The sequence below is a fragment of the Apteryx mantelli genome, chromosome 10, assembly GCF_036417845.1.
Source record: "Apteryx mantelli isolate bAptMan1 chromosome 10, bAptMan1.hap1, whole genome shotgun sequence".
Classification (NCBI taxonomy): domain Eukaryota; kingdom Metazoa; phylum Chordata; class Aves; order Apterygiformes; family Apterygidae; genus Apteryx; species Apteryx mantelli.
This window is the reverse complement of record NC_089987.1, coordinates 12,529,326-12,547,737: the sequence shown is the minus strand read 5'-3', so window position 1 is coordinate 12,547,737 and position 18,412 is coordinate 12,529,326. Positions and strand designations below refer to the sequence as shown.

The following is an 18,412-nucleotide window of genomic DNA, read 5'->3' as shown; positions in this document are numbered from 1 at the left end:
CAGCGCCGTGGGGGAGTAGTGCCCAGGCCGCTGCCGCTGCCGCCTGAGGGAGCGGGGCGCCGCCGCGGGGCCCGCACGGAGCCCATGGCGGCAGGCGCCTGCCGCGGGGACCCCTTGGGCCTGGGGCCGCCACCGCAGCCTGAGTGCGGGGCCTCCCCTGCCGGGAGCCGCTGGGGCGACCAGGAGCCGGCGGCACAGGTGGGTGGCGGGGATCAGGGCTGGGCCCGGGGCGGTGGCGCGGGGCCACCTGTGAGGAGCCTGCGGCAGCCCGGCCCCACCGCACCAGCTTTCTCGCCTGTGCCCCTATTTCTGGTGTTCCCCTGTCTGCGGGAGCGGGGCCCAGCGGCTCAGCTTTGCTTTCCACGTGTAATGAAGCGCAGTGCAGTTCCTGCTGCGCGCCGCTGGCGTTTCCGTGTGGGACGGGGGCGGGCAGGCTCCCAAATTCCGGCAGAAAAGGCTTCAGGAGCCCCTCTCTGATGAAAGGTGAAACGCAGCGGTCTTGGCTAAACTGCGTGACCCCGACTTTGAAGCACTGGCGGTTAGTGAGCCGGGAACTAGCCAGAAGCAGTAAAACACTTGAAGGTTTTTGAAAGACACGAGGAAGACTTGATGCAATTTCAAGACAAATCGTACTTTGCATGAGAGAAGTAAGAATTGGGGGGGAGGGGGCGGGGACAAAGCCCAAAACAACCACCATCTTCTTCCCCTCCAGAAAAACAAAAGTAAAATCCGAATCCAGAAACGTTTTCTTTCTGGGCCTGGTGGCAATTCAGCTCATCGGCCCCAATCCGGTACCAGAAACAGATGCCGGTTCTCTCAGACAACTGGAACGCCAACGCTTCTGCTTGGATTGTTGCTTTCCTGCTCCCCCTTGTGGACTGAACTGTCAAAAACTAATTTCAAGGAAAAACACTCCTAAATTTTGTTCTGTTCATTTACAGATCCAATTTAAAATTCTAAGAGGACACAGCGATACTGTGAGCTCCTGCCGTTTTTGCATTGAAGACACAAAAATACTTTCATGCTCTTACGATAGAACAGTGAAGCTCTGGGTATGTTATAAACATAACAACAATGATTTCCAAAAGCAGAACATCTTAAAGCTGAAATCAAACAAGTAATATACAGGTGTGGAGACTGACTGATTCATCTAGGGGCCTTTTAAAGATATCTTACAGATGCTTAAAAATATCAACTGTAAAGGTTTTACATTAACTCAGAACTCAAATTTGTATTTTTCTATTTTTAGTGAAATATTATTATGCCATCTTATATGTAAATGAACTGAAATCAAGACCTGGAAATAATAAGATAATCCATTAATTTTTTTAAAGCAAAGTAGATCCATTAATGTTCTTCTTTCTCCTGAAAAGACTATAGTGTGCCACTTACCAGAAGTGTAGAAGGATTAGTCTGTCTCATAAGTTTTGTTCATCTTTGTCGTTATTATCAAAGAAAGTTTTATTCAACGCTTCTTGAGTGATACTTATTTTTCAGAATGTATCTAAAAGTATTTGCCTGAATCTTGTGAATTTTGTGATGCCAACCTATAGGCAGGATTATTTTAATATATCTTGATAAGCTTTATTTAGTCTTGACCAGCCTAGTTTCCTCCTCTGCAGAAACAGCTGAAGCCATTAGAATTCAGGAGAGTGCAGACTTGATCGTGGGGGCTGGGATGGCCCTGGCAATTTCACTTTGGAGTTTCCTTTTTTCCCCTTGAAAGAGCAGGTATCAAATGATTGAGTGTACTGAGAAAGCATTTGAAGTTCCTCTTGAGAACAGAGTGTCTCACTGACAGTGCACACACATCTTTTAGAAAACAAAGATTAATAAGGTGCACAGTAGAGACAGACTAGATAAGACTAGAAGGGCAGTTCTGACTGCAAGGCTTTTCTGACTCAGAAAAATAGAACAAGAACATATGGTAAGTTTAATCTATTTTTTTTCCTTCCATCTTAGAGACATACCTAATGATTCTAGTGTCAGTTATTACACTCCTAGGGCATTGACACACATTGAGAAAATAAGTGAAAAAGTGAAAAATAAATTCACTTTCACTCCAATTTTGAGTGTTGCTGAGAGCTGCCAACTTAGCAGGATAGTTCCTTCAAGTGAAAGTCCCTGTAAAGAAGTGGCTGCTCTAGATCTTAGACTTTACAGTTCATATTAAAAATGGGAAGAGGAGACAGAGATGCAAAATTTTCTTCACATATTGAAAACAAGTGAAAGAACACATATGCAATGAAGGCAGTTTATGTTACCTGATTACAGACAGATTCTGAAACCTCTTGGTACTTACTTTAACAAAGATCTATTGAAATAATTGGAATAATCATAGAGGATTATTTACCTGGATGAAAACATGATGCCTGATCCTGTGATATTTTGATTTTTGAGTTATTCTGCATGTCAGCAGCCATCTTTTTTTTTTTTTTCAGGTATACGTTCAGGCACTGCGATCCATTTGTAAAACTTGATTCATTTTTATTTGTATTACCACAGAATCTCGAGGCTTTAGTCATGGGCGAGGACTGCACTATACTTAGGACTTTATAAATGTAGAAAAAAAAGATGGTCCCATCCTGAAAGCATGTACAACTCTCTGTGTAACAGACAACGGATAGATAGTGATGGGAAGGAGATAATAAGAATTCTGGGTGTGATAGATAAAGAACTCTGTTTCAGTTATGTTAGTCTTGAGATGACAAGAAGGAATAGAGAGTCTGAGATTTTTATGTAGAGAGAAGGAACTGTAAGTAGAGAGGTAGATGTGTGCGTTGTCACTCTGGGGCTGGTATATAAGTTTTTTGTTTGTATGTGAAAGGCTATGCGGAAGTGAGACAGCAAATAAGACATGGGGATTAGGGACAGACTTTGTGAAACAGGCACAGAAATTTAGAGAGGATCACTTTAATGGCATTCATAAAGAGCAGTTAGACAGGAAAAGAGACAAGAAGAGTTATAGGAAACAAATCAAGATTTTAGGAGGTTGAGCATCATCTTCACTGTACAAGGGAGCTTTCAAAAAGGATGACAATAGAGTATTTTTCTGAGTTTTGAGCAGGAAGAAATTGCTACAGACTTTGTGAGAGTGGTTTCAGTAATGCACAAGGGTTCGAGCCAGTTTGAAGAGGTTTTATGCTGAAGATGGAAGAACGAACACCAGACAGCACTTGTAGTTGGCCTGTTTGATGACCTTGGAGATGAAATGGACGATGTTTGGAGAGATAAGTAGGGCTTGACTGAAGACAAGTTTTTTTTATTTGCTTGCTTTTAGGATGGAAGGCAGTAAAATGTGCCTTGATTATGAAAAACAAGAAGAGAGTGAGAGATAGGATACAAGGAAGATCAGAGGATAGGTCACTGTATCAAATGAGAGGACAGTGGAAAGGACACCTGAGTTTCTGCATTTTTGCTTGGCAAGAGAGCAGAGTAGGAAATGAAAGGGAAACAAGCCAATCTTTTCGGGGGGAGGATCACACATTATGTCAGTTTTCTTGTGAATTAGTCGGGAAAGCAAAGGCAGGAAGGGAAGAGTAAATCAGAGATGAAGAACAGGTGATTCAGATTGTTGGTGTGAGATTTATTTCCTCTCGAGAAATACAGTTTACCCAGGAAGATGGCATACATAAAGGAGAGCAGAATGATTTGTAGTGGAAGAAGCCAACCTGATCATAAGAGTTTCACTTGAGCTGCAATATCAGGGTAGGAGCAGAGGCAACAGTTGCTGGGTATGAGCTAGAACTCATCGTTACTTCTGTTATCTTTTATTACTGCTGTAATCTTTGTAGTATAATTTTTATCTGTATTGCGGTAATACATAGGAGTCCAGTTAAGGACTTTTGGTTGGTCCTGTGCAAACAGAACAAAAAGACAGTTTTGACATCAACACCTAGCCAAGGCTGGTGCAGAAGCAGGTGGGGACAGGCAGACTGGGAAATGCAAGGAAGCAATTGATTTGATGGCATTGGTGAGAATGACCGGCAGTGGTTTGAACACAACAGTGTTTATGACTCATTTTTGGGAGATGTATCTTTTGCAAGAATAAATTCTCATTTATATTTTCAGATTAGATGACACTAATTAGACTAACTTCTCTTATTTACATGCTTTGCTTTACCTTGTTTTTGTGGAGCTTTGTATTTTTTCATAGAATAGCAAAATATTTCCTAATCAAATTCCTTTGGATTTATTCAAGGATGTTGCCAAGGGTTTTCCTATTCAAGTTTTTGAAGAAGAACACACAGCTCCAATTTCTGAGTGCAATTTGAGTCCCGATGACAAAAGGTGACCTCTTTGCTGCATTTTATATTGATAAAAGGGGAGAGGTGGTGTTTTGTGTGATTTAAAGGTTCGATTTTACTGCAGGCAGAAACACGTTAGACAAAATTTAGAACAAATCAGTGACTTCTTCAATCCTTTCATTGTTTTCCTAACTTTTACTACATCAAATTCAAACTCCTTTTCCTTACATTTATGCTCCACTATAAGTAGTTCTATTATCATTTGATCTTACATCTCTCTCCATACTTTCCAGCTGATTCTCTCTTCGTCTTTGTACTTCTATGTGTGCTGCCCATAACCTGCCAGACTCCTTCACCCACACGTGCTGCCATTAATCTCACCTTGTTCTCACCTACAATTTGTATTGGAGCTCTTAAATCTTTTCTACTTATTTTCTTCAGTGGACACCAAATGCAAAGCATAAGAATCTTTTTATTGCTTTAAATGTATGTTGGAATAGTCCAATGGATTATAGCCTATTTTGGGGCATAAAAATTGTCTAATACTGCTTGTGAGTTATACAGGCCTGGAAATGTATCTTCACTGTATGTTCTGAAAGGGGCATATAAATATATACCACTTTATATATAAGAACAACATTGAATTAGCCTAGGTTCTTCCATCAGTGATATTTACACCTTCATAAAAGTTCTCTTCTGTCTGTATTGTGTATTAAGATTGTACAGCCTTTCCATTAAGCCTTGTCCTGTCAGTTCCAGAAGAAATGCGTTTTATCCGGTGTCAATCTGTGCACTTAATAATTAAAGCGACTGCAGCATATATTAACATTTGGTTAAGTAGGTCATGCAGTGCCTCCAGGGGTACTAGATGGCATATTTTATCATTAAGTCATAGTTTAAATCAATTTTAATCAGGTCGGAAAGTTGACTTTTTTGTTCAATGAATAGTGCATACACTAAGCTGCCTGTTGCCATTGTGTATGTTTTTGAAATTGCTGAACAGCAGGTAAAATATCATTCTGTAGTGCTCTGGAAACTACTTTCCAATCAGAATTACTACCAGTTCATAGACTGAATGTGTCCTGTGTTATGTGTGCCCATTTAGGAGCAGAGATTATGTTGGTTGCAGGAAGTATATACACATATGGAGAAAATAAGAGATTTAAATAATGTAATTGTATGTTTTTATTTGTGAGAATACTAATGCATAAAGTTTCTTGGGCAAAGTGTATAAAAATGGCATTTTATGAACTTGCTCAAAAACTTGAAAACAGAAAGCCATAATGGTACTAAAAATATTTGTCTTATCTTGTGACATTCAGAATAAATGTTATTTTAGATATTTGGGAATATTTTAATAACACTGTGTGAGAGAAATTTATTTTGACCTCCCATTTCATGGAGACCTGTTAGTTTCTAGTAAACTTTATTGAATAGCTTTGTTGTATAATGTGGCTTTGTGTCTGCGCAGAGCAGCGTCTGTGGTGGAGGGTTACCCAGCAACATAAGCACTGAAAATGCAAAAAACCCACAGTGACAAGAGCACTTCACATTCATTACAGAAAAGACATCATAATGGCTTTAAAATTATTCTAAAGTTAGGAATAATTAAATATCTTGGAATAGTATGAAATAAAAATGAGTTGACTGCTTGCATTGAAAATTAAAGATGTGATATTTTTATGATTAGTTTCTAGCTGGAATATAAATAATCCTTTTTTTAAACTAAGCTATGCAATATTTTTTACTGCAGTGTTTAAAAATTTATTTTAAATTAGTGGGTGTGAGGATGTCAAATCACTGTCAGAATTAAATGTTGTCATGTGTTTTTTAAATACCTTCTTTTAAGTGAAAACACTGATTGCTATTCTTATTAACATACTTCATTTTTAGAGTGATATCATCATATGATAACACTGTCAAGGCTTGGGATATGGAAACAGGAAAAATGCTTGTATGTATCCTTTTGAATACATCTTGCAGAAGAAATATAAAATTCAGGTTCATTGCTTTGTTATTGAGGAAGAAATAACAAAACATTCTTTTTTCAGTGCAATGTAATGTAGTTGGGGTAGGTAGGCTTGATTTCTAGTCCTAGATTTGATACTGATTAATTGCTTGATCTTGGGTAAGTCCCTTAATAAACATATCTCAGTTATTGCAGATACAAATGGGTATAATAATAATAACCTTTCTCAGAAAATATATTTAAGATTGATTAATTTAACATCTTAGGGTTTGGACAGGGAAGCCTTATCTAATTTTAAGTTTATTGCTAATGCAGAAATAGAAGTTGACTGAAAAATTGAAGGTAAATGCATCTACCATGATTCACAAAAAATAAAGTAATAGCAAAAGGCTTCCTTCTGAGCTTGCTTACAGATAATAGCATATTTGTTGTAAAGCAGTCTTATCTCCAGCCCTCAAGCATACTTCTGAAACCTTTTATTTTCTTCTTTAGTGGACAATAGAACATGAAGGCATTGTAACTTCATGTAATATTTCTTGGGATGGTAAATATGTGGTTTCTGGTTCAGACAGAGAAAATGCCATACATATTATTGATGCAGCAAGTGCAACAGTGGTGGCACATGTCCAAGGTAAGACTTAAAACTTCTGCGTCTTGTTTGAGCAGTTCTTTAATTTTTTGATTGCTTACAAAAAAGTTAGAAAATCTCGTTAATTCAAAGTCAGATTCACATATCCTTACTTGGGAAAGGTAAAAGAAACTTATTGTTTCTTGTCTTTTAAGACATTAAAACCAGAATTTTTCAGAATAGGCTTATAAAAATGAGATTGCGGGTCAAAATTAGATCAGCAGTGATTCCTTTTTGAAGCATAATTCCCCTCTGGAGATAATTTCACTAATGAGACCTCAGTCCAATCAGGCTTCTGTAGAGGACTGTAGGTCAGGGAGTTTGACGCTCCTGCAGAATATGTGAGCCATCTTATGAATGTAAAATCAGCATATGCTTAACATGCTTTTGTGAATCAGAGCCTGATAGCTAAATCATTTGGGCTTAAAAATAAAATGTACAACAAATGGCTCATAATAGCTCCATTAGAACTTTCTCTTTAAAATGACACTGTCAGAACATATTTTGTTTACAGTATTGTAATAGGGCTATTTGTATAAGTGTAATTACCTGCTTAAGTGTCCCCTAAGAGTCTAAGCAGTTAACTGTCATTGCCATTATGGTGCCACACTCAGGGACTTATTTTTGGGAGAGGAGCTGATAAATAAGTTACTACAGAGCAGCATGTGAGCTTACTGCATATTAGCTATGTATGTTAGCTGCCTGGGTACATGCTCTTAATTCGTACTATCTGCAGTAAATGGGAAGCACTTTATTCTTTCATTGAAAGGTAAGTGAGGAGGTGCCCTAGCCAGTGAAAGATGGAATTTTGCAATGACAATGTTTTGGAAATAAAGCTGATGCCTGGATACTAGCCGATGGGTAGTTCTGCCTTTCAGGCTGGTATTCTGAGATCCAGATGTAATTACTCGAAATAGGGAGGCAGCTTTACAAACAAGTAATAGTCTCATTTGATGTTATTTGTATAGGTCATCACAAAAGTACAATCACAAGATGCTGCTTTGATCCTGATAACCGAAGAGTGACTTCAGTATCATACGATAAGACGATAAAACTATGGGATATGATAACACGATCCACCTCAATTACAATTAAAGAGTAAGGAACAATACTGTAGTTAATTATGCATAGGATTAGTTGTATCTTTTACAATTATCAGTCAGTGATCTTTCTGATAAGATTTGTACTAGAGGAAATAAACAGTAACTGTTTAACTAAAGTATTTCCTGCTGTAAATAATTGAAAAAATTGTATTTTGTTGTCTGTAAGCATTTCTAATGCTAATTTTCAGAACTTCTAGGTTCTTAGATATAAGTAGCGGGAAAGGCAGAAGATAGCATATGCAATATGGTACTGAAGTGTAAACTTCTGGTTGTATTTTCTACTAATTAGGAAAAATGTATAATCATTAACAAATGAGAACATAAAATATTACTTAGAATAATGAGAAGGTTTTTTAAGCATTATGGAGTGGAGCGAAAATAATACAGAGAAAAAGGAAAATATATCTCCATGCTGAGAAAGGATAATTTATCAGGTGTTCTTACAGACTATTTTGCAGCATTTTGGTTTTGCTCTGAAAACAGATCACCATAGCCTGTCATAAAATGGATGGGGCTCAAAGTGACCACAAGACACTGGGAGATCTACTCTGTTCCTAAGTGATCTTCCATGAAGTCTTTACAGCCTTCCAAACATCCTATTTCATGGCCTCACTATGTTGATCATTAGAAAGATTTTTCCTAGGCAGAATCATTCTGGCTGCAGCTTAAGTCCACATGCTTCTTTTTAGATCCACTTTGGACATGGAGAACGGATTATTTCCTTGTTTTTTTCCACACTTTTTTACATACTCAGGAACTTTTATCATGTCTACTGAGTCTTCTTGTTGGTAGGCTAAGTCATCCTTATTCATTTAATGTTTAATTATTCTTTCCTAGTTTTCTGATCGTTCTCATTGTTCATCTCTGAGATCTTTCCGACTGGGCCACGTTGTTCTTGCAGAACTTTGATGTGGTCCGTCATCGCCATCCTTTAGTTGCGCAGCTGATTATTTGTGTGTTAGTACAGAACGTCTGAATGGACAAAACTCACCTGATGAGGTAGCTCGTGGGTTAGATAACGGATTAAAACACTAACAATCTTTCACATAAACTGCAGTGACTACGGCATTGTTTCCTGTGGAGACTGTTTTAACCCTTTTATTTTCCTGATCATTTCTTTAATTTGTCAAGATGATACTGATTTTTAATTCTCTCCTCAGTATAGTTGCACACCCCCTTTGGCTTCATTTCGTAACTGTGCTCTTTATCCCATTATCTACATTGTTAAAGAAAGTATGAAACAGTACTGGATTCAGAACAGATGCTGTGGACCCCAGCTCAATGGGTACTTCCGTTTTCACAGGGAACCAATTATGACCACTCTCTGGGTGCAGAGATCATTTTTTTAGATCATTTTTCCTTATACGCTTATGGATAATGTGTTATGCACAGAGCCAAAAGCCTTACTGAATCTGAGCTCCTGAACCTTCACATGCCAAACCCTTATAACTCTCATAGAAGTCAGTATTACATTAAAACATTATGTCTATTCAGCCTATCGTTATCATTTTAAGAAGGAAGAATGCAACAATGGAGATAACAAATCAGCTGTTAAAAATATTAGCAATGGCTTTAAATAAACCCAAACAATTTAGCTTTGAATTATAAAACAATAATCAGAAAGAGTCTGCCTTTAAACAAAGTAATAAAATTGTCTTTTAAAGGATTAGGAATTACTTTGGATAGGAAATTCAATCTGAAACATTGTAATAATGTTTCTTTTAAATTGCAGTGACTACAGCATTGTTTCCTGTAAGAGATGCTCATAATCTTCTCCCCACTGTAGATTTCAGGAACCACCAGAACCCTCACTCCCTTCTGGGACTTTCAAATTTCTTTTCTGACAGATATCACCATTTCCAAAGTTAGACTTTAATATAGAATTGATTAATCTTTTCCTCTGAGTGTTTGATTTTAAATTTACATATAGCGATAGATGCATACTGTTTATTTAATGAGTAATGGGTGACTTTTCAGTAACTTGCTTTTAATAAAATGTGGTTGTGTTGCAGCTATTAAACTATTTTTTGTTAAGCTGCGTTCGACAGAAAAAATAAGTGGTCACTTCTCATTTAGCAACTAGGGTTCAATCCTGCAAAATGACCTAAGCCAATAAGACATTTAAAGCCCATGCCAGCTTTGGGGTTGTTAGCAACTCCAGACACTTAACAGAAGTCTTCATGTGGTTAAAATTCAGAATGTGCTTAGAATGCTTTACTGGGTGGAGACAGAGTGCTCAGTGCTTGCAGGAGGATGTCTGAGAGATTTATAACGGTTACAAAAACTCACCATTCCAGTGTTCTTCATCTGTATTTCAGGGGACACACCAATGCTATCTCAGACTGCTGCTTTACCTCAGATGGTCATTACTTGTGCACGGCATCCTGGGACAAAACCTTAAAAATATGGGATATAAAAACAGGGGAGTTTCGGTGTCATGGACCTATTTCCTGGAACCAAGGACGTGAAGGTTCTGTTAGTTCCTGCGTTTTTAGCCAAGACGGTGAGTTATCTTATAGGACATCATCCGTTTCATCTGATATAGCACATATCAGATGAAACACAAGTAACCATTCTAACTCATATAAGTAATTAATTTATCATTTCCAAGATAACATGTTTTAATTATAAACAAAATATGTCCATGTAATAAGTAAATTGAAACTGATGGTCTGTGTTCTGCCTAATCACACAACTGGAACTCTGCTTGATTGATATTCCCATCAAGAGGAATAATCAAAGATCACAAAAGAGTAAAAACACAATACTATGTTACAAAATTAGCTTAGCACTTGCTGGTATTCTTCTAACACTGAAGATTAGTCAAACACGGTGCTCAGTAAATGCTGTACTGATCTGACTGTTTAGGAAAAAGTATACATCTTTGATAGTACCTCCAGAAGTAAAGCTACTTCATAATCCAAACATTTGGCAGTAGTGTGGAACTTCTGAAAAACTTCATAGTATGTTCTCCGGTACACTGATAGAGAACAAACTCTATCTGCTGTATTCAAAGTTGTTGATGTTTATGAGTTATAGCAAGACAAAATGTCACCTGGAACTTGATCCTACTTGCTGTGCAGGTGAATGGGAGTAAGAGAGGGTGTCTCCAGTTTACCTGTACCTGAGTGGAGGTAGTGGGGAGCTATTTCTTATGTGTTTTCTTTTACTAGTTCACAGACAAATGCTGGTCCCTCCACAAACATTAAATCAGTGTTACTGCAAGTTGCTGTTGTACTGAAACAGCTTCTCTTCTCTTTACTGGGACTGACCAATAAGAATTTCTATACATTGTAATTTAATTGGCTGTTTTCTTTTGCCACTTCATATCTGAATGCTGCAGTAAGGACGACTCTTGAACTGCTGACGCCTGGTTAACCTGCAGTCCTACCCAGACAGAGCCACCTCAAATACATAAACAAATAAACAAATAGCAAATCTGTGGGGAAAAAAATATCTGTGGCTTGAAGACTTCCAACAGGGTAGCATGAGCTGGCCTGGCAGAAACTGTTCTATACAGATGGGCCTATGAATATTGGAATCTGAATGCATCCTTTCCACATTAAACTCTTTACTTTTTTGTTTTTATTCAAAAGTGACCTCACAATTCTAAAAATCCATTATACATTTTAACTTTTAAAGTATCTCCTTAATTTTATAAGTCAACAAAATTTTCATGCATGTTTTTTCCACTCAGTTGTGTCTTTGCTAGTTTTACATTTAGTATTCACAAAAACAAGAGCAATAACAACAAATAGCAGAAAGGAACATCTAGTATCTTGTTAAGGCATGACTAATAGTTCATTATTTAAATTTTATTAACAGGTCTGACTCACTGTTGGAAGGAGCCTCTTTTATTCGTCTGTATGACAGAGCAAAGAAATAATGCAGTATTCTGATTTTATATTTCAGCATCACTTGTTGTGTCTGGCACATATGACAAAACTATAGCTATATGGGATACAGATGCAGGCTGTAAAAAGTTAAGCTTAAAGGTACTAAAATCCTATTTGGTCACTAGTTTGGTGAGAAGGTACAAAATATATTGGTTGTATAAGTACATTGTGTATTTCCTTACCTGATAAATACCCTTGCCCATTCCTTTCAGTTATAGGCAGGAATATATCCTGTATTTGTGTGATTTACTTTCCTAGAGCAGTATATTCTTATACAATTATTTGCAAAGATATCTTCTTTGTCAAACCAGTTATTAATATGCTATTGTGTTTCTGTGTATGCTTTTTTATGAATGAGCTCAGTTAAGGATTATATTGAATCTGTTTATTAATGATAATGATAATGATGTTAATGATTATATTGCCTCTGTTTTAGGGGATTATTTCCTCCAGCAAGCAACAAGAGACTGGATAGTGTGTACATTAGTTTTGCAATGTCACACTCCATATGCTTATATGTTTACATGCTTGCCTATGTCTACAGAAAATGTTATATTAAAAGGGAAACATTCCAGAGATTGTAAATACCAGTGCTGAGGTTGTCAGGCTTAACTCAGTCCCCCGGCTGCATGTTTTGTATTACTGCTTATAGTGATGGGAACGTGGTCCACCATGTTATAGTCCTTTCCAGGATGGACGGTTCTGTGAGTGAGGCAGCTATTCAGTGTTTAGTTATCCCTGCCTGGAGCTGGGCCTCTTCTCTTCTTCCACATCCATGGTACTACTACCCAAGGCCTGAGGGGGGAAGCAGTACCTGCATGAAATAAAAAAGTTCTAATCTCATTAGGTCTTTTGTGCCATCATGAGTTTATTTTTTGCAAACATATCATGCTGTATTTAAATAGCTTTCATTCATATCTTATTTTAGTGGAAACGATTCACAAGACTCCAACTAATGATCAGACATGTAGGTCAAAGAAAAGGATTAACAATATTCATAAAGTTACATCAATGCTTTTTACAAACGTTTATTTCACAGAAGTCAAAAATGTCAGATTTGCAACCTTGGCTCTTTCTTATCTTATGAAAGAATAATTTCAATGGACAACTTTGGGGGATGGGGACTTAATGCATATGGTAGTTAAGGCTTAGTGAAAGCACTCACTTTGATTTCATAATTAACTGTCGTCATCAGTTCCAAGCCACAAATACTCTAAGTAACCATTTGTGCAAGGGGGAGAGAAAATCCTGTGTCTGATGAGTCTTCCTGTCCTCCCTGTTTCCCTAGCAGTGGTGGAATCTGTTATTTTCAAATGATTTAGTCCTAATATGTGCTGAACAAGACTAGAATATATACTAGACAAGAACTAACCCTATTGTTTTTCATAAATTTGTAAATACTAGCAAACACACCTGGAATATCTTGGAAAAGTCCACTTGCTTTGAAAGGCTTTTCAGCTTAAAAATGGCTTTCAACTTCTGTCTGCATTCAAGATAGCATCTTTATATAGGAAAGCTGGTAAGCCTGGGCCTCACTGCTACTGCCTTAAACATAAGCTTGCCTCCCCTCCTGAACTGGAACTGTGCTGATTAAACCTTTTGAGCAGTCATGCTACACGTTTTCCACCAGCATAGCTGCTTTAAAACCACTTCAAATTTCCCAGTTCACAGCAGTCAGTATAAGCAATTCAGTTTCCCATAAAATGAGAAGGCATCTGTTTAAATGTTAATATCTTTGTAACTATGGAGAATTCCAGTTTAGTATCTGTGTCTTGGTATAAATATATTCTGTGCGCATAACTAAATTTAAAAGCATGTTTTAAAGATTCTGCTCTAAAAAAGCACTTACATATCATGTATGCATGTTTGCCTTTTTCTCTGTGTTGGAAAAATGATATGTTTGTTCATCTTTTATTACATATTTCTCAGGTGTGGCATTTGTCTATAAAATGGTGCTAAGCCTTCTTAAACTCTAGGAATTTTATGTATTAATTCCATTAGTTGGAGTAAATACTTTCTTTGCAAATACACTGATTTTAACCTGCTTCTATTCTTATGGTAACTCAGTGCTGTTAAGTTGAAATCAGCTCTGCAGCTGGTGTCAGGAGCAGGACATCCAGTAGGGCTGCTTGACATGGCCTGCTTTCCAAATTGGTCTTCTTCCTTAGAGACGGGGGGAAGCTGCTGTTTATCCTCGCAACTCTTCTCTCCACTAGCACATGATAAACAGCCTCTGTTTTTAGATGGTGAGTGCTAGAAACCAATTCTCTTTGCAATTATTTAGCAAACAGATTAAAAAAAAAAAAGAGAGCTATGCATAAATGGGGCTTAAACCCATGGCAACTACATAGGTACAGGGCTTCTGATTGCTACAAGTGGTGGTCTGCTTTCCAGAGATTGTAACGGCCCCCGGTTTCAGGTACATATAAGAAAACATGAGCTTCATGGCAACATTTTTTCATGACTGGACATGAGGCAGCATAGATAAGAATTTTCTCACTGCATGTCAACATGGATTTACAGTACAGATAGTTGTTTTTACTGTTATAAAAGTAATAAAGTTTTTTCTTTGGGTCACAGTTAAATTTTGCTTTACTGTAGGGTCATCGGGACTGGGTGACGGATGTTGCAATTAGCAAAAACAAGAAATGGATTCTTTCTGCCTCAAAGGTATTTGCTCATTTCCTAATATGGTTTAGGGAGTTAAATTATAAATAGATTTAAAGATTTCATCCCTTGTTTTCAGCATTTGTTAGGAAAAAAAAAATGATAAAGTTGCTCATAAAACTAAGTTGTAATCAGTGATTATCTTGAGTAATTACAGAAATTTCCCCCCCCCAAAATTGGTAAGTATATTTATTTTTATTTTTTAAATATGTATATACAGTGTTAAAATTGCTAAAATTGTTTCCAAAAACATGACAGTTAAAAACAAACCCTCTCACTTGAGAAGTTTTCCTAAAGCATGTGTTTAATAACCCAAGTTTTATAGGTGAAGAGACTTCATGAAAATGATGTAAATCACTGTTTTGGTAATATATAAACATATCAAAGTAATTGATGCTTTTTCTCAGGATTCTACTTTGAGACTGTGGAATGTTGAAAAGATGGATCATATTCCTGCAGTGATAGAGAACAGAAAAGCAAGAGGCTCAAAAACAGCTCAGGTTCTATCTTTTTATTGTCTAACCATACCTCATACTTTATTCAGAAATTAAATTTGAATGATAGAGGAAAGCTATCAGATTTGCAAGTTGAAAACAGATTTATTTTGTTTGTTCTCTCCTTGAAAAGATCTTTGAATCCTTTATTAGGGGAGGGATGTAATAGTAACAGTTCTTTTCTTTCTTAAAACTGATCTTGGTAAGGACACCAATTTTCATATACAGGTGTGCTTTTGTTGTTAGAAAACATGGTAAGCCATGTATGTTTAATTTTAAAACACACATATTTTAACTTTCTACACCTGATGCTTCTGCAAAGTAATATGCCTATTTAGGAGTATTATGAACCCAGGGCAGTAATATTCATGCGCTCATGGACATAAACCAGCTTAGACAAATTCTGAAGGGTATCTTTTCAAAACTCAGACTGCATGTGTCCTGGCTTCAAAAATACAAATTATAAATAGATAGATGTCAGGAAAGAGGAACATTAACAAGCTTAATGCTATTGAAACACGCTTTTTATTATAGCCCCTCAACTGTTTTTGATAGTAGATTTGAAAGATAGCTGTGTATGTTTTCCTCCCAGTAGACAGCCATTAAGTGAAATTGAATGAGAAATAACATTTATGGGGGTTTTTTTAGTATGAATCTAATGTTTTTATCAGACTTTCCTGTTGGTTATCAAGTTTTTCAAAAGCCGTGTTCAGCTTTTTAGACTTCTAAATAAGTTTTAGAAATGTGACAGCAGTGAAAATATGATGTACATTCCTAAAAGTATCAGTTGATAAGACAGTTTAGTACAAAAAATGATTTTTGACACATTTTAGCACATAGAACAAATAGAAAAATATGTCTCATTAACTTTTTTGGAAATAGTCTTATGAGTAGTGAATTGGTAACCAATGTTATGTTGATTCTAACAGAAATAGATTAAACTTTCCTGAGTCAGCTTGTAATCAACAGCAAAACTTCTTCCCACTGACTACAAGGGGTTAATATTTTATTCAAAATGATTATATTATACAGCAGTTTCCTTTATTTTTTGATATTTTTCTTACTACATATATTTTTAGTCAAAATTATTAGGTCAGATAACGGCCAGGAAAAAAGTAAACAAAGGACCCTCCTGACCCCCAATCATTACCACCAAGGCAGAACAGCTGAAAACTGGACACCCATCAAGCTACCCCCAAAAATAAAGCATGATGCTGTATTAGTTAAACTAGTATCACAGTGCACATAAACTACAGCTTTATTCAGAAACACATATGCATCACAAGAGTAAATTTAGAACAGCACTAGCTCTGTGTCAGGTTTATGACAGCTCTATGTGCTGAGTGCATCTGAAAAATCAGGCCTGCGTATATGTGTGTATGAACAGCTGAACTTCCACGAGTGAAATAATGCATAGCTGACACAAGTGATTAACTGAAATATCATTTTTTGTTATATTTACACTAGTGTGAAGAATGTGAAAAACCTTTCTTATGCCTGCGCTGCAGTGACTCTGAAATGACAACCAAGTGTGTATTCTGTCATCTGTCTTCTCCAGTGAGAAACACTTTGCCATTGCCACCTTCTGTTTCTCCTGATCTTTAAACTCATCTAGCGGTCCTGAGATGTTAACACATTTAAATATATAACTGGAGTGCTTGCATCTTTATGTACTGTGTATCTAAAGCTATGGGTTTCCTCTGAACTTGCTCTGCTTTGGTTCTCTGTATAAAGATAAATAAAATACGTTGTACTAATCCATGGAATAGTTGTGACATATCCTTATAATACAACAGGTGAAGAATAAAACCCCTAGGAGCTGAAATCTATTTACACTGCTAGGATATAAAATTACTTCCTTGTCCTTTGGTAAATTTTAAACAATTTTAAATTAGTATATTAGTTACAAGTTCAATTTACTTAGATAAACCATTAATTTTTACTATGGGACACAAAGAATCTTTGCTCTCAGTGGCCATCAGAAAGAATTTTGTGAGTAAAACCATGAATAAGACCATGAACTTCTTACTAACTTGTTGCCATACCTCTTACAAAAATTTTGTAAAGGAGCTTTCAGTCATGAGAGTAAGTTGCAGTTCATGTCTGCCATGATGCAGGACAAATTGCTTCTGTGCAAGAAAGGTTTGCCCCAGTGAGGAGCGTGGCATTGCTACCACCCCTTCTTAGCAGCGCCCCGGGGAGGATTATATCTATTACTATATGTAAGAATGTCAATTAATAAAAGATTAAGTGTTTCAAAATGTTTGAAAGCCTTATGTCTATTAAAAAAAAAAAAGTGTTTGCAACCTTTTCATCCTTTTTTTTCTAAAAGGAACTTACAATGGGGAAAATACTTGGAACTTGGCACGTGCCAGCCTGGGATGCAGTTAAGCTGTGGAATAGAAAGAAATCTGTTATAAGTAGGTAGATTTGTTTTTTCTTTTTCTTTTTTTAATTATGAGAGTCGTGTAGCAACAATTACACTTGAATCTAAGGTTAAATGAGAAGTATTCCTAAGGATGGCATGTTTTACACAGATTTACAGCTTTGAATAAACATTAGGTGATAAGTTGCTTTGTTTTCCAACATTCTCTCCCCCCTCTTTGCTAAATTAAATATCATTGTTTTGTTATGGAAGCTTAAAGAAAATGTCATCTATGTGCCCCTGATGTTATTTTTTTATGGAATACATAAAATATGCATGTTTTAATGCTGCAGAAATTCATCTTGAATGTGGCTAGTAATACTGAGCTTACTTCTATATGTTTGAAATTATTAGTCCTAGAATAATTAAATGATGCTATGATATTAGAATTGAGAATGTTCTTTGTTTCTCTCTCTTTACCAGTTCAGATGAAAAATCACTGAAACTGGGGGAGGGAAACAACCGTTCCATAGAGAATTGGTTCATTTTACATTAGTAATGTGAATGGGCTGGAAATTTTCTTTCGAATTAATCTTTTTTTATTATTATTTCCCAAATTACGAAAAACCGGTAAAATGGATTCTTGCACTGTGGTTGCATAAAATCAGTCAGCAGTAGTAGTACTTATATAACAGAATCAACGTGATAGACCGAGACAAAAGAACAGAAGCATTTCTACACGTAGGAGGTCATTTAAGCAGGTCAGTACCTGGGAGGTGTTTGTACCCTGGTTGTAGACAGGTTTGAGAAGACAGTGTGAACCAAAGCGCTCGGGGCTTGGGGGAAACCTGCTGCACGAGCCGAGGCCGCAGAGCTGCTGGAGCGCGGCCCGAGGCAGCGCCCTGCTCCCGGCGCTGCTGCCGGCCGTGCCGTCGCCCTGGCGCGGCTCCGATGCCGCGCTCCGCACTGCAGCCTCCCGGCGCCTTCCAGGCCCGGCTGAGCAGCACGGCCAGCGTCTGTCAAATGCCACGCGGTTCTGCCTC

At 37.2% G+C, this 18,412-nt stretch overlaps 1 protein-coding gene across 1 annotated transcript; it reads left to right on the top strand.

Moving 5' to 3' along the window:
* The first annotated feature begins 84 nt into the window (after window positions 1-84).
* Window positions 85-16,646, top strand: WDR88 (WD repeat domain 88). The gene is made up of 11 exons (XM_067302893.1): window positions 85-198; window positions 942-1,052; window positions 4,202-4,290; window positions 6,141-6,201; window positions 6,709-6,847; window positions 7,813-7,942; window positions 10,266-10,450; window positions 11,860-11,942; window positions 14,445-14,513; window positions 14,918-15,010; window positions 16,472-16,646. Exons 1-11 carry the CDS (start codon window positions 85-87, stop codon window positions 16,607-16,609), a joined length of 1,212 nt encoding a protein of 403 aa, XP_067158994.1. The 3' UTR covers window positions 16,610-16,646.
* Window positions 16,647-18,412: the final 1,766 nt, after the last annotated feature.

Coding starts and splice junctions, on each gene's coding strand:
- WDR88 (XM_067302893.1), top strand. CDS start 85: ATGGCGGCAGGCGCCTGCCGCGGGGACCCCTTGGGCCTGGGGCCGCCA. Junction 1,053..4,201: donor ATAGAACAGTGAAGCTCTGG/GTATGTTATAAA, acceptor GATTTATTCAAG/GATGTTGCCAAGGGTTTTCC. Junction 15,011..16,471: donor GAGGCTCAAAAACAGCTCAG/GTTCTATCTTTT, acceptor TATTTACACTAG/TGTGAAGAATGTGAAAAACC.